The sequence below is a fragment of the Microplitis demolitor genome, chromosome 7 (assembly GCF_026212275.2).
Source record: "Microplitis demolitor isolate Queensland-Clemson2020A chromosome 7, iyMicDemo2.1a, whole genome shotgun sequence".
Lineage (NCBI taxonomy): Eukaryota > Metazoa > Arthropoda > Insecta > Hymenoptera > Braconidae > Microplitis > Microplitis demolitor.
The window spans coordinates 4,247,898-4,262,332 of NC_068551.1; the positions used below are offsets into that span (position 1 = coordinate 4,247,898).

Consider the following 14,435-nt stretch of genomic DNA (forward strand, 5'->3'; position numbering starts at 1 on the left):
AATAATTTTTATTATTTTTTTAAAATGGCACCCAGATTTTTTAAATTTTGATTAGAGCGACATGGACTAAAAAAAATCATTCAAAAAATTTCCAGAGGGTTCATTTTGCCCCACATTAAATTTTTTAGACTACTGGGTCTTATTGACACCGAACTTATTTATGATCAAGTTAACTGACAGTTAAAAATTTTCGGAATTTTTTTTCCACAAGTCAATTACAAAAAAAATAAAAATTAAAAATATGCACATGTAGAAAATTTTATAAACTATAAGTGCAATTTTTTCAAAAATTTTTTTTTTTATAATTCATCGTTTTAAAAAAAAGTCAAAAAACTTTCGGATGTCTAACTTCATCTTACTTATTCGGGGACTAAAAAAAAATCGAAAATAAACGACTGATTTTTTTAGGGGGTCTATTTTACCCTTTTTGGACATTTTTTATAATTAATTTCTCGTAAAAAAGAGGGACAAAATTTTTTCTAAATTACCCTAGTGAATTAATTTAACAAAAATTTCGTATTGATTTAAACATGACACCAAAAAATGAATATTTTTTATAAAATAAAATTTTTTGGTGTTAAAAAATAAATTAATAAAAAATGGGCAAGCAACACAATATGGCATTATGTTAATTCACGACACATGATATTAAATATTCAACAAATAAATTTAAACACGTAATATTTTTAGCAGAACTGCAGAAAATATGTGAGTTTACAGAAATCGATTGAAAATTATGACCACGGTGATGTAAGTGGTAACTAAAAAATTAAAATACCAAATTCATACGTCCTTAAATATTTTTATTATTGACAATAGATGGAAGTAAATAATTTTTAAAAAAAATTAATTTAAAGGTAAATGTAAAAAATCCGAAGGCGAACTTGTAAGTCGATGTGTGTATGTGTGCGTGTATGCCGAGATACACGTAAGATGTTCATGTACTTCTGATGGAGAGTTTGTTCCGCGGGTGCAAGAGAGAATACCCGGCGCGGTCGGCGGCAGCCGGGTAAATTACAGGCTTGAACGATATTTTGTTGTTTTGTTGTTTTTCAACGCGCCGAAAGGAAATGAGCGAGCAAACGCGTCACGCCACCCCGAACCTGCTAATTTCTATTCATATTTTATGGCTATTAATTTCTTCGCCGTTACACTCGCTTCATCTTCTACATCCATTCCTTTAGGACTCTGATGTGATGTATACCTCATCATCTCATTTTACGTTTTTTTTTATCAAATTTTATTTATTTCTGTATTCTGTATACGGGAGTTTTACTTTTTACTAAAAGCACAATCACTCTGATTCCACTTAATAGCATTTCAAACTGCCAACTACTTTTTTTTTACACAGAAAAAAAAGTTATCTTGAGTCAAGAAAATATTTTTGAAGACAAGGGTTTTCGGGAATCTAGTCAACATTTTCTTGACCCAAGAAAATTTTTCTTGGTCACAAAAAATTTTTACTTATCTGAGAAAATTCAAGTTTTCAAATAAATTTTATTGAATTAAGAATATTTACTCTCATTCGATAATTTTTTCGTCTGTGCAGAAAAAAAGGATTTTTTTAAGCAAAAAATTTTCACTTACCCTAAGAAATTTTTTTCATTATAAATTGAGAAGGAAACTTTTTTTGAGGTGAGAAAAGTTCAAGAAAATTTACATTTAAATTTTGCTATGCGAAATTTTTTTCGCGCCAAAAAATCAATTTTTTCTATTTCAGAAAAAAAATTTTTTTTTTTCGTTAAATTTACTTTCTTAATGCGATTTTTTGTTATCAACGATACAAGGACCTTGAATATTTTAGACTGGAGGCTGGAGATTGAAGACTAGAAACTAAAGACTCGAGTCTCGTGGGATTAAAGTCGAAAGGCATATGATAGAGTAGAGAATCATATAGCGGGGTGTAACCTATTATTATCCTACCACTTATCTAATAGCTTATATGTCAGCTCGAGGGTGAAAAATAACAGTCCAATGGAATTCGAATATTATTGCTCTGGTGTCTATAAAAAATTTTTATTATACATCAGCAAAGGTTTTGTTATTAATTTTTGCTTAATGTCTTTTTAAAGAATTCTTTAAATTTCAAATTATAGATGTAGAAATTTTTAGGAAATTAAAGATGCATTAACGTAAGCTAATTATTTATTTATAGTCTAAGGTAGGGTTGATTTTTTACAGTAAATTATCGCTAAATATTTTAGACACAGTGTAGTTATCGCAATCAGACGTCAAAAAAATTTCTGCCTAAAAATTAAAAAAATAAAAATGTCAGAATTGAAAAAATCGAATTTTTAAAAAAGCGCGGGATTAATAATTTTTTAAATTTGCAAATATACTCCTTAGATATCAAAACTAAATTAAGATCTAATTAATGATTTTTAATTATCACTAATTAAAGTTTTAATTAAATAAATTATTATTGATAACATATCAATAATTAAAAATCAATTTACGGTTGATAAAAAAAAAACCATAATTTAATTTTTTCCATGGACCCAACTTACCCCGGTGACATTACACTAATTAACGGTTTAGTTGGTTTTGAAGAACAAAAAATTGAAGTTTTTTTTCCTCTTTTTTGATTTTGTCTTAATCATACCCCCCACCCCCCTCTTCCCCATATATGTGTAAAAGTATGAAAGTAAAAAAAAAAAAAATTTAATAGAACTTGATCATTAAAATATTGACGAGATTTACAGCTCCTCCTACTCGAGTACCTCACTGAGAAAATGATACTAATATACGATTCATAAATATGTAGCAAAAAAAAAAAAAAAAAAAAAAAAAAAAATGAAATTTACAATATTGAGCCGAACACGTTATTATAAAGAATATGCAAAGATTGCCGTTAATGACGATTCATTACCCGTTGCATGGAAAAAGATCAATCGTGATACAAACTCTTTCATGATGATGATGAGAATGAGGAGGATGATGATGATGATGATGCTCTTCTCATCATCACTTTTCTCACTCACATCACACGCGATCCACTCATTTTACACATGATCAGGTCGCCTGATCGTCACGACACTACACACGAGAGACAGTTTAAGTGTGCGAAGTATCGGCTCTTTAGACACTTTATTATTATTTATTTTTATTTTTTACATTTTTTAATTCAAAGTAATTTCAAACCCGACGACATGATCCACGCGAGGAACACCTGAGTGTCCGAATATCAATAGCCTTTCAACATTTTATTTTTAAATTTAATATTTTAAAATTAAACATTCGACTTAGGGGAGGCCGGGGCACGACGGCCCACCCGGGGCACAGCGGCCCACTCCAAAAATTTTGTCAAAAAATAAATTTAATTTTTTTTAGTTAAGTAGCGAAATCCGGGGCAAAATGGACCATCAAAAAACTTTTTCCATAAAACATTGTTGATAAAAATTTTTTTTTCAAAAATATATTGATAAAATTTTTTTTTTTTTTAATTTTATGATAAAAATGATTTGATAAGAATTTTTTTCAAAAAAATTAAAATTTGTCAAACCACAATCAAGTAATTTCTAATCTAAAATATAACAAAAACTTTTGGGATTAAAAATTATACAGCAACTTAAAAAATAAGAATATTTTGTATTAATCAACAAATTTTAAATTATTTTAAGAATAATTATAACAAATAACAATTTTTATAATTGATAAATTTTTAAACACTTAGCTTCCTAAAAATATTTAAACAATTAAATAAAAAAATTCAATTAATTATTTTGAGAATAGTTATAACAAATAACAATTTTTATAATTAATAAATCTTTAAATACTTAGCTTCCTAAAAATATTCAAACAATTAAATAAAAAAATTCAATTAATTATTTTGAGAATAGTTATAACAAATAACAATTTTTATAATTAATAAATCTTTAAATACTTGGCTTCCTAAAAATATTTAAACAATTAAATAAAAAAAATACAATTAATTATTTTAAGAGTAATTATAACAAAGAACAATTTTTATAATTGATAAATCTTTAAACACTTAGCTTTCTAAAAATATTTAAACAATTAAATAAAAAAATACAATTAATTATTTTCACAGTAATCACAGGTATATTCATCTGAAAAATCTTCCTCAATACTTGCACAGGAATCGTGAGACCACATTTTGCAGTTATTGCACTGAATCCATGATTCCTTTGATTCAGAATAGAGTCCATTACAATACAGGCAATGGCAATCACTGTCTTCTTTTTGAGAACTTTTTTTTTTTTTAATTTTTGGAGCTTTGTTTTTATTAGTGACTTTTTCTGCTATTATATTTTTTATTTTTTGATTATTTTTTTTTTCTTCCAACTCATCACGGTATTGTTTACTGGTTAAAATCCTCGTCACACCTCGACGTCGTTTTTTTGGCGGGGAGTCTCTTGATGGCAATGGCTTGATGTCGTAAGGTGTTACATAAAACTTCGATGTGTTTTGTCTCATCGTTGCTTTGGATGATGCAGCAGTTTTAGTGATATTTTCAGTAAGAGATTTTTCCATCTCTTCATCGGAGCTTTCGTCAATAATTTGTGGTCTAAAGTACCTAGATGGGGGCCTCAACGATGGTTTACCAGTGGAGGTGGAGGCAATTGGAATAATTACTGGCTCTTCAAGTTGTTGTTGCAGTTCAGGTTTTTCTGGCTCTTGCTGTCTAAGCTCTTGTTGCTCAAGTTGCTGCTGTTCAGGTTGTTGCTCGGGTTCAGGTCCTTCAATAAAATCTGTCTTGCACAAATCACTCAGACTTTGGGTCAGATTTTCTAGTGATTGTTCTTCAGGTGGTTTGTTGCTATTGGTAGTGTCGGCAGGAGCAAAATCTTTTGAGTCAAAAATATCTGGATTCATTGGGTAAATTCCAGTTTTTCGGAAACCATTTATTATAGTTTCAGGCTTTGCTGCTTTATTTAATGCATTACTGAACAGCATTGGCAGAACTTCAGGCGTGACGACTCTTCCTGGGTGCTCTGATAACCATTTTTTTACTTCTTGCTCATAATAAGAAGATATTGGTTTCATTACACTGACATCCAATGGTTGTAAACGGTGAGTGCAATGAGGTGGCAAGCAAAGAATTACAACGTGATGATCACGAGCGTAGTCAATCACATCTAAATTGTTAGTGTGTGTCGTATGCCCATCCAAAATCAGCAGCACTGGATCTTCAGAAGTTGGCTTAACCTGGTCAACAAACCATTGGAACCACTGCAAGAAGAGATCATGTTGCATCCAGCCACTGGAATGACAAAGCCCCCAACTTCCTGGGATTGTATTATTCAACAAGTTGGGTTTCATACGCTTACGAGGAAAAATGAACAATGGTGGTAAAAATTGTCCTGAAGCTGAAACACAAAGCTCCATTGTCACATTTTTACCTCGCTCAGCTGACGTTAAAATTCCAACTTGTTTTTTTCCTTTCTCAACAATGATTTTCCCGTGAGTTTTTGGGACACTACTACAGCCAGTTTCATCTACGTTAAAAATACGATGAGGAAGTAGATTGTATTTTTCCATAATCTGTTTTAGTAAGTTAAAAAAATTTTGAATGACAATCCGATTGAAACCAGCTGCCCGTGCTGCTGATGTGCTTTCAGGTTTGCGTAACGATAAGGTGGGGTTACGTTTCAAAAATCCTTGCAGCCAATCTTCTCCAGCTACTCCATTTACAAATGGATGTTTAATTTGATTTTTTTCAGCGAGCTGATAAGCGAGGATTCTCACCTCGAAGCTTGATAATCCAAATAATCGACTTTCTAAATCTTTTAAATAACTGACAAGTTCGGATTCTTGCACAGGACTAAAAACTGGAGTAAACTTTCTGGGTAGCCCTACAATAAAAATTTTAGTTTATAATTATTTTCTTCGATTAAATTACACAGTAAAAAATTTTACGTTATTATTGCGTCAAAAAATTAATCCATTAAAGTTAGCAGTCGCTTGACAATTTTTTAATTTTTTTTAATAAATTAATTTACTCCAAAAAATTATTCCTAAAAAATTGGATTTTTTATTTTTTTTATTTTCTAAATGTCAATTTTCTTTTCTCATTTTTTTTTTTTTTTGACAATTTATTTGTTAAAAAAATTCTTAAAATTATAAAATATGTGCTAAATTAATTCTCATCAAAGAATTTTGTGTTAAAAATTTTTATGTTAAATATTTAGCATAAAAATTTTTTGACGCATTGATGCAAAATTTTTTACTGTGTATTAATAAAATAATTGTTTTAGATTCTCAATACCTTTCGATGATACAAACTCTATATCATTGTTTAATTTATAAAAATTGGATCGGCGTCTCAGAGTGGTTTTTGGTACTCCAAACGCTTTTGAAGCAGCAAGATATCCCATCTCTCCTTGGTTAACTGCTTCGATAGCTTTTGCCATAGCCAATTCATTCCATGACATATGAGTATTTTTTGATTTATAATTGCGCACCATTTTTTATTTTAGAAAATATGAGAAGTAAAATTAAAATTGTAAAATTTACCGCCGAACTGTAGTGAACCTCCAACACAAATATAGTCATATGATGTACAACTCCATATTTATTTTCAACATTTACAACGCCACTTAGCGACTGTTTCAAAAACTTTACCGACCGTTGATGTCATCAACCAATCGTTTGGCGGTACTTTTAAATTTACATCGTACGGAATTAAAATTTTTTCTGAGTTTCAAATAGAAAATCTTTGTAATTTAATTTTTTTCTAAACAAAGAAAGTGAAAAGGGGTGGGGGAAGTTAAAAAATAATAACTATCATTTCAAAATGTTTTTTTTTTAAATTAGAATAAATGAATAATATTAAAAAAGAAAAAAATTTTTGGTAATATTTTTTTTTTTTAATTATTCTCCAGAAGTGGGCCGTTGTGCCCCAGAAAAAAAAAATTTTTTTTTTGTGGGTTTTGACCAAATTATCATATATTCCCTCAAGATAAGGCACAAGAAAATTTTTTAGATGATCAATAGTAGCTAGAAATAATAACTCGCTTAAGTGGGCCGCTATGCCCCGGTCTCCCCTACGTTTTTTTTTGTTTTTTAGCTTTCGAATTTAAATATATGTAGTTTGTGGAGGTGAGAAGAGAATTCTATGGGATACAAAGTATAGATTAGAATACATACATTGTAACTAAATGCTATATTATTTGTAGGACTTAACACGCAATGTTATTCCTAAAGTATTTTATAATAATAGACATTAGTAGATTTTGCTGTAATTTTAGGGGTGGGATTGTAGAAGAATTATTTTAAAAATTTAATTTGCATGCATTCAAATTGTTGTCACTTTTTTTTTGTAGAAAATTTTACTATCGTCTAGCTTTGATCTACTTCGAACAAATTTTATCAAAATTTTACTGTAATTGATGAAAAAAAAAAAAAATTTCCGAGACACGACAGATCCCCTCTCAAAAATGATAGAAAAAAGTTTTACAAAATACTTTTTTTAACTCTGCAGTCTTTATCTAAAATATCACTCGCAGAAAATTTTCGAAAATTTTCTTTTTATCTAAAAGTTGAATTTTTCAAATCATGATAGGGGAGGGTGGGCAAAATGAACACCTTGGGGCAAAGTGGGCTCCTAAGGGTTTGGGGACCCATTTTACCCCGCAATCATTCGGGGAACTCAAAATTTTAGGGCCCACTTTGCCCCACCTTCCCCTGTTTAAAAAAAAACCACAGGGTTTTATTTAAGAACTAGTGAAAAATGCCCGGAAATGCGGCAAGATCTCAATCTGCGATCTATCCGCGACTATGTACCTGATGCTGCATCATTAAATAATTGGAATTACCTTTTATGGTGACTGTAGGTAGAATTTTTCATATTTTTCAAGCAATAATTGAGTCGTCGTCTCCGAAAAAATTCCATAAATGGACTTTCGGAATTTTCGTAGCAATTTTTTGGTAAAAATTCTACAAGTCCCCTATTAAGGGTGACCAACTCACCCCAAATTTTTTCTAGAGACTGTAGATAAAAATTTCCCTTGAAAAGTGGTGTCATTTTTCCCCACTCTCCCCTATATATTTTTTCCAAACAATTTTTTAAAAAATGTCAAATTTTGAAAAATTCAAATTCATGGAACAGAAAAAAAAATGATCAAACTTTTTTATGTAAAAACGTATTAATTTTTTTTAAATTGTATGAGTAATTAACTACTTATATTATAATATATATGCCTTTATTCCGTCATATAAATTATAACGGGTTGAAAATATTTTCTTAACTTTTCAATCAGTTCTACAAAACGTCAATTATGAAATGTTTAATTAAAAAAAAAATAAAATTATATATGAATATAATAATACATGATTTTAATGATCGCTGAGAAGTAAAGACATTTGAACGTACGCGCGGTTATAATGGTACGAATAAATAAATGTTAATAAACAGCGATGCCGTGTGTGAGACTCAATTTCATGAATGATCGTAATTATAATATATTATTATTTATATATACATATACATTTATATATAAGGAAGTTTTATGAAAACATTAAAAGATAATTCAAGGCTACAATCGCATTCAAGGGCCGGATTAGTCTATTATAATGCATCAGAGCTACGTCATTTCCGTTTGCTCTCATCTACTCTTCACTTCATGATCCCACATCTATATTCATATATATTTATATAGACACACAATATAATTTTAGTTACAGTTATAATTTATTAATTATACAGTAGTTTCATTAAAAAAAAAAAATGTACACAAAAAAAAAGTTGAGTCATTTTGAATTCAAAAAATATTTTGGAAAACGTTATTTTTTTTTTGAGCCAAGAAATTTTTCAGTCAGAGAAGATTTTTACTTTATCCAAAAAAATTGAATTTTTTTTCTGAGTAGAAGAGGGTGGGGTAAGAAGGCGCCCTCAAAAAATTTGATCAAAAAAAATTTTTTTTTTGGACCAGTGGAAAATTTTGAACAAAAATTTTTGTCATATTTTTAACGTCAAATTATAAAAAATTTAATATACTTCATTTTTCGGTTGATTCTCTATGCCTGGGGCAAATTGGCCAATAAAAATATATGAATAATAATTTTTTTTTAATTGATAAATTTTTCAATTCGACAAATTTTTCCAGTATTCACAAATATCGAAATAATATTCATCTACACCTGCACAGAAATCATGCGATTTTTTCTTACAATTTTTACATTGAATCCATGTTTCCTTAGCTTTCGAATAAAGTCCATCATTTGCTCCTTTATTTTGGCGGCAATTTTAAATTCAAATTCAATTGTATTGCAAAAGTTGTGAAAAAATCATTACAATGAATTTTTTTTAGTAAGAGTGGGGGAATTTATTACAAAAAAAAAGTAATAAGCAGCTTAGGGGGGCCGTTTTGCCCCAGCCTCTCTTAGTAATTTAAATCTATTATCAAAGCAAACAAAAGTGATAAAAAAAGTAGCAAAGTCCTCAGATGAAGAATAAAGAAAATCAATTGAATGACTTTGGGTGCCAATAGCTCGACTAATAGACTTTGGAAGCTCGACAACAGTTATATTTTACCGGAACGTGTGAGAAAAGAGATCGAGTAAGGACATGTAGAACCAGTGGACACGACGGTGTGTGGTCCGGCACGTTCACTCGAAGAACGATTAGCCCCGGGCACACCAACCCTAATCCCTTCCTTCCTCTCTTACAGTTTTTTTTTACTTTTTTTCCCTCTTGTTTCTTATACATCTCACACATGCACACATGAGCACACACATGCACACCCTTGTAGAAATTTATACCTCAATGTTCTTCAGATTGAGTTCGGAGGCACATGAGGACTTGAAAGTCATAAGGTTTAGGTCTCTATACACATCCATTCCATTCTTATATATATGTATAAATATATAAAGAAGTAAAGGGAGATTGATATCAAGTTACATGCTAAGCAGTACACCCAAGTTGTAACCGAGACGCGTTAACTTGGCACACCGGATCCATTGTTCTCTTTTTTTTTTTTAACTTCGTTTTATTTATTCTTAAAACTCAATTCTCATATACTGGTTTCCATCATTCAAATCCAATGAAAATAAAAATCCAAAGAGTTCATTGTTAAGACAAACCCAACACCGAAAGTAAGATCGATACTTTGGTTTCAAAATTTAAATCGATTCTTAGTAAAAAAAAAAATACTGTTTAAATTCTTGGAATTATTATTTTAATATTGTAATAAATTTAATAATGAGCTTATAGATATATTTAATAAAATCCTTTTATAAAGTGACCACACACTTGGAAGAAAAGTAGGAAATGGGTCTGCTGTTGTGAAAATATTTTATCTCGATTAATGTTTTGTTATTTATTATTTATCTGTAATGGAGTATCTGTGTAATGATACTCCATTTGGCTGAGGTAATATTTGTGTATATATTTATGATGTAATGGATATTATATTGATAGTGGTGTGTGGTGTGCAGTCTGTGCGATTGCGTTAATTACGAAGGCATACCCGCGGCGATTAACTTTGCAGTCTAGAGGAATAATAATTCGCCAGTCAGCGTACACTGTACTTGTGCTGATGTGTTCTCGTCGATTGTAATCAACCGTGAAATCGATTCACAATCGGTACCGTGATTGACCCTAATTAAGCTTGCGGATATGTGCAAATCAACGAGAAAATCATTCATCATTATTTTGTACTTTTTTATGCTTATAGATACTTTTTTTTTATTATAGAGGTTTGTTTATTAGCATTTCCGGTGAATTTCGTAATTTGTAAATTACGCAGGCAGTTTTTGTTACAAGATGTAATTTATCAATGTAATTAGTTTAATTGTTGAGTAATTGTCTCATCAGATTTGTTTTTTTTTTCAAGCAATTTATCACTTTCGAATTTTTTTTTATAAATATCTTCTGTCAAACCCAAGAAACAAAATATTTTTTCTCCAATTTTAATTTTTTCAAATAAAATGCACACCCTCAATAAAAAATCAAGGGTGTGTATTTTGAAATTCGTCTTCAGAATTCTTATACGTGAAATTTTGCAATTTTTTTTTAAGCTTCTACAAAAAAATGCACACCCTGAAATAAAAAAGTCTGGGGTCTGTACCTAAAAATTGTGTTCATAAAAATTTATTTATTTTCTCAAGTAAAATGCACACCATTAATTGAAAAAAATTAAGGGTGTGTATTTGAAAAATTTTTTTTTTGAAAATTTGTTACACGAAAGTGTAATAATTTTTAGTAATTTCCACAAGTAATATGCACACTCTCAATAAAAAAATCAAGGATGTGCATTTTAAACTCATTTTAGAAATGTTTTATGTGGAATTTTATGATTTCCTTTAACTTTCTATAAAAAATTGCACACCTTGGAATCAAAAAATAAGAGGTGTGTACTTAAGAATTTGTTGATTTTCTTAAATAAAATGCACACCCTTGATTTTTTAATAATTTCATATAAAATTTTAATAACTTTAAGAAATTATCTCAATTAAAATGCACACCCTTGAACTATAAAACTGAGGGTGTGCCTTTATAAAATAAACTTTCACTGTACTGCAGAAAAAAAATCAATAATCCAATTTCTAATATTAAAATAAATAATCTTGTTACAGAGATCCGATGGAACTAATGGAGCAGCAATTGGTCCGTTGTGGCGTACCACCAGTCCGTCTATATGAGCATTTAGCCTTAACATCACCCGGTGGGAGTGCATTGAGTATTCAGCAACAGCAACAACCACCATCGCAGCAACACCATCAGCAACACGAGGGAGGGCATCAGCATCCACTGGCATCCTGGTTGGCACCCTCAGCAGCGCTGCTCTACGGCTCGCGTACTACCACATCCTCACCTTATCCTAACACACCCTCATTCCCCTACCCCCCTCTCTCCTGGTCCTGGCAACCCTCACCCGTAGCAATCATCTCCCGACGAGCATCTCCCTCGTCCGTAGGGGTCAGGTACGCGCCCTATCCAACCCCAACTTCTACGCCACCGCCACTTCGCGCACGCCCGGCCACCCCCAATTAGCGATCCCCACAATTCACTGCTACCTCCTACTATTTTTTTATTACCCACCTTTTCATTTTTTTTATTTTTAATCTTGTCGTTAGACGCCATTTCTTACTAACAAACCCCTTCATAAATATTGTAATTATTTAATAATATTAAATATTAATTAATTGATATTTTCTTTTATTAAATTACTAATTGTTTATTTTTTAAATTTTAATTATTTGCGATTATTCAATTTTTGGAATATTTATCACATTGTTATATTTATAAACCAAAGAAATAAAATATCGCGCATGTTGATTTAAGTTTTATTCTTCATTATTAATTGTTGCTATTAATTATTAATTATTAATTATTATTATTTTTAATTGTGTATAATGTAGGTGTATAGTGTACAGAGCACATGAAAAATCTTTTCGATGTTTTATTTTCAATTAAATTTGCAATTAAATGTGTAAATAAATGGGGTTTTAAATATCTGGGAAGTGTCTTAATTTTATAAGGGCTAATTGTGACTGTTGATTACAAATTATCACTAAATGTACAGAATACTTTTTTGTAGGAAATTCAATTCTCTACAAAATTGTTGCTTATAAATTTTTATGTATTTTTGAAACTTTACCCATAATTTTAATTTAAAGACAAAAATAAAATTATTTAAAAAATTTTGAATGCTAATTTATTTTATTTAAATAACTTTTGCCGCCTAAATATCAATTGTACGTCTAAATACAAAGAATACTTTTTTGTAGGAAATTTAATTTTCTACGAAAATGTTTCTTATAAATTTTTATGTATTTTGATAACTTTGCCCATAATTTTGATTTAAAGACAAAAATACAATTATTTAAAAAATTTTGAATACTGCTTTATTTCATTTAAATATTTTTTGCGGCTTAAATATCGATCGCACGGTAAAATACAAAGAATACTTTTTTGTAGGAAATAAAATTCTCTAAAAAAATGATCCTTATAAATTTTCGTCTATTCCTATTACTTCACCTAAAAATTACATTTAAAGTCCAGCTGCCACAGTTGCGTCCGTTTATTCTAAAATACATTAAATAAAAATGATGTTTTAATTATTAAATAATTTTAATGATGACACGAAAAATAAATAGAGACACTTCCCCATTAATGTACTTAGTATACTAAAAAAAATTAATTTTAATTTTAAATTCCTTCGTAAAATAAAATCAATTATGTTATTAATTGAGACCAGTGATTTTTATTCATTTAATTTAATACATAAGATTTAATTTAATACAAGTGAAAAATATGTTTGCTATAGATGTTAAATTAATTATAAAAAAAAAATATTGTAAATTGTTTTACTTATAAATATCACCAGTTAAACGGCTGTACGATACCACGATAGTATTAAATACCAACTAAACAACAATTCGTCTAACTGTAATGATAAACAATATTAACAATAATTGTAAATAAATAAATAAATAAATATAAATATCATTGTAGAATCGACAGCGCGAATTCAGACTGTAGTAAAAATAAATAAATTTTCATTAAAGAAAATTATCTATTTAATAAACCGAAATTATTTATTATTTACAATAAATGAAAATAAATTTTATTAAGTCTTCCGTTTCAGGTTTTTTTTTGTCGGCTGTGAATTACGCGGTAGTTAATTACACTGTGAAAAATTCCCATTGAATTTTACTATGGGTGCACTGTAACCCTGGACCATAAGAAAACTGGTACAAAATTTACAAGTCATTTTAACAGTAACCAGTCATATGTTTTATGTACTGCGTAGCACAGTATTGGTTACTGTTTGAAAAGTAATAGTACGTGTTAAGCAATGACTTACTCCTGTTCCAATATCAATCAGTCATATTAAAATGTATTTTTCATCGATTACTAACCAGAACAGTAATCAGTACTATCTATTTTTTTTTGTGTAAATATTAGTGTTACAGTTCCCAAGACGTTTATTGTAAAATAACAATATGAATATTTAACAGTGTATAGAGTAGAGTATAAAAGTGTAAGGAAGTCTCTGCAATCGCCACCCAAGCTTCATCGCACCTCCAACTGCCGTGTAATTCTGTTATACCTATCTGAAATTAAATAAATTCATTTCACGGCCTGTCAGCGCGCAATTATTTTTAGACGCGGAACCATTTTAAAGTCAGCTCTCTTACCGTGACTAACACCTCGAGCCCTCTGGCCTGAACCCCGGGAGCACGTTCCAACTTAGAGGTATATTATACTTCAACAATATATATATACATATATATTTATATGTAAGGAGACCCGAAAAATATTTCTCAAGAATAATAAAAGTTGGTTTCTTTTTATTAATTCTCTATTCGATATTTTTCTCATTTATTTTTCCTGGTATTGGTGTGCGTTTGGTAGAGCGATGACGTGACCTCATGGTAATATTCACCGAAAGGCTGGAGAAATAAATTTATAAGTGTGAAAAAAAGGATAGTAAAAATATAAACATAATTTATGTGGATGAAACAGT

The 14,435-nt window shown here is 29.7% G+C and overlaps 2 protein-coding genes across 2 annotated transcripts in view; one reads left to right on the forward strand and one right to left on the reverse strand.

Annotated features, from left to right (window-relative positions):
* LOC103580464 (T-box transcription factor TBX20) overlaps positions 1 to 13,465 on the forward strand; it is a 44,870-nt gene extending 31,405 nt beyond the window's left edge. Inside the window, exon 6 of the mRNA XM_008562206.3 lies at positions 11,539 to 13,465. Within this exon, the coding sequence (XP_008560428.1) occupies positions 11,539 to 11,956 (418 nt within the window). The 3' untranslated portion in view covers positions 11,957 to 13,465. The remainder of the gene's footprint in view (positions 1 to 11,538) is intronic.
* LOC106693087 (uncharacterized) lies at positions 3,896 to 6,718 on the reverse strand. The gene is made up of 2 exons (XM_053740613.1): positions 6,230 to 6,718; positions 3,896 to 5,816 (listed from the first exon to the last, which is right to left on the reverse strand). Exons 1-2 carry the CDS (start codon positions 6,426 to 6,428, stop codon positions 4,036 to 4,038), a joined length of 1,980 nt encoding a protein of 659 aa, XP_053596588.1. The 5' UTR covers positions 6,429 to 6,718; the 3' UTR covers positions 3,896 to 4,035.
* Positions 13,466 to 14,435: the final 970 nt, after the last annotated feature.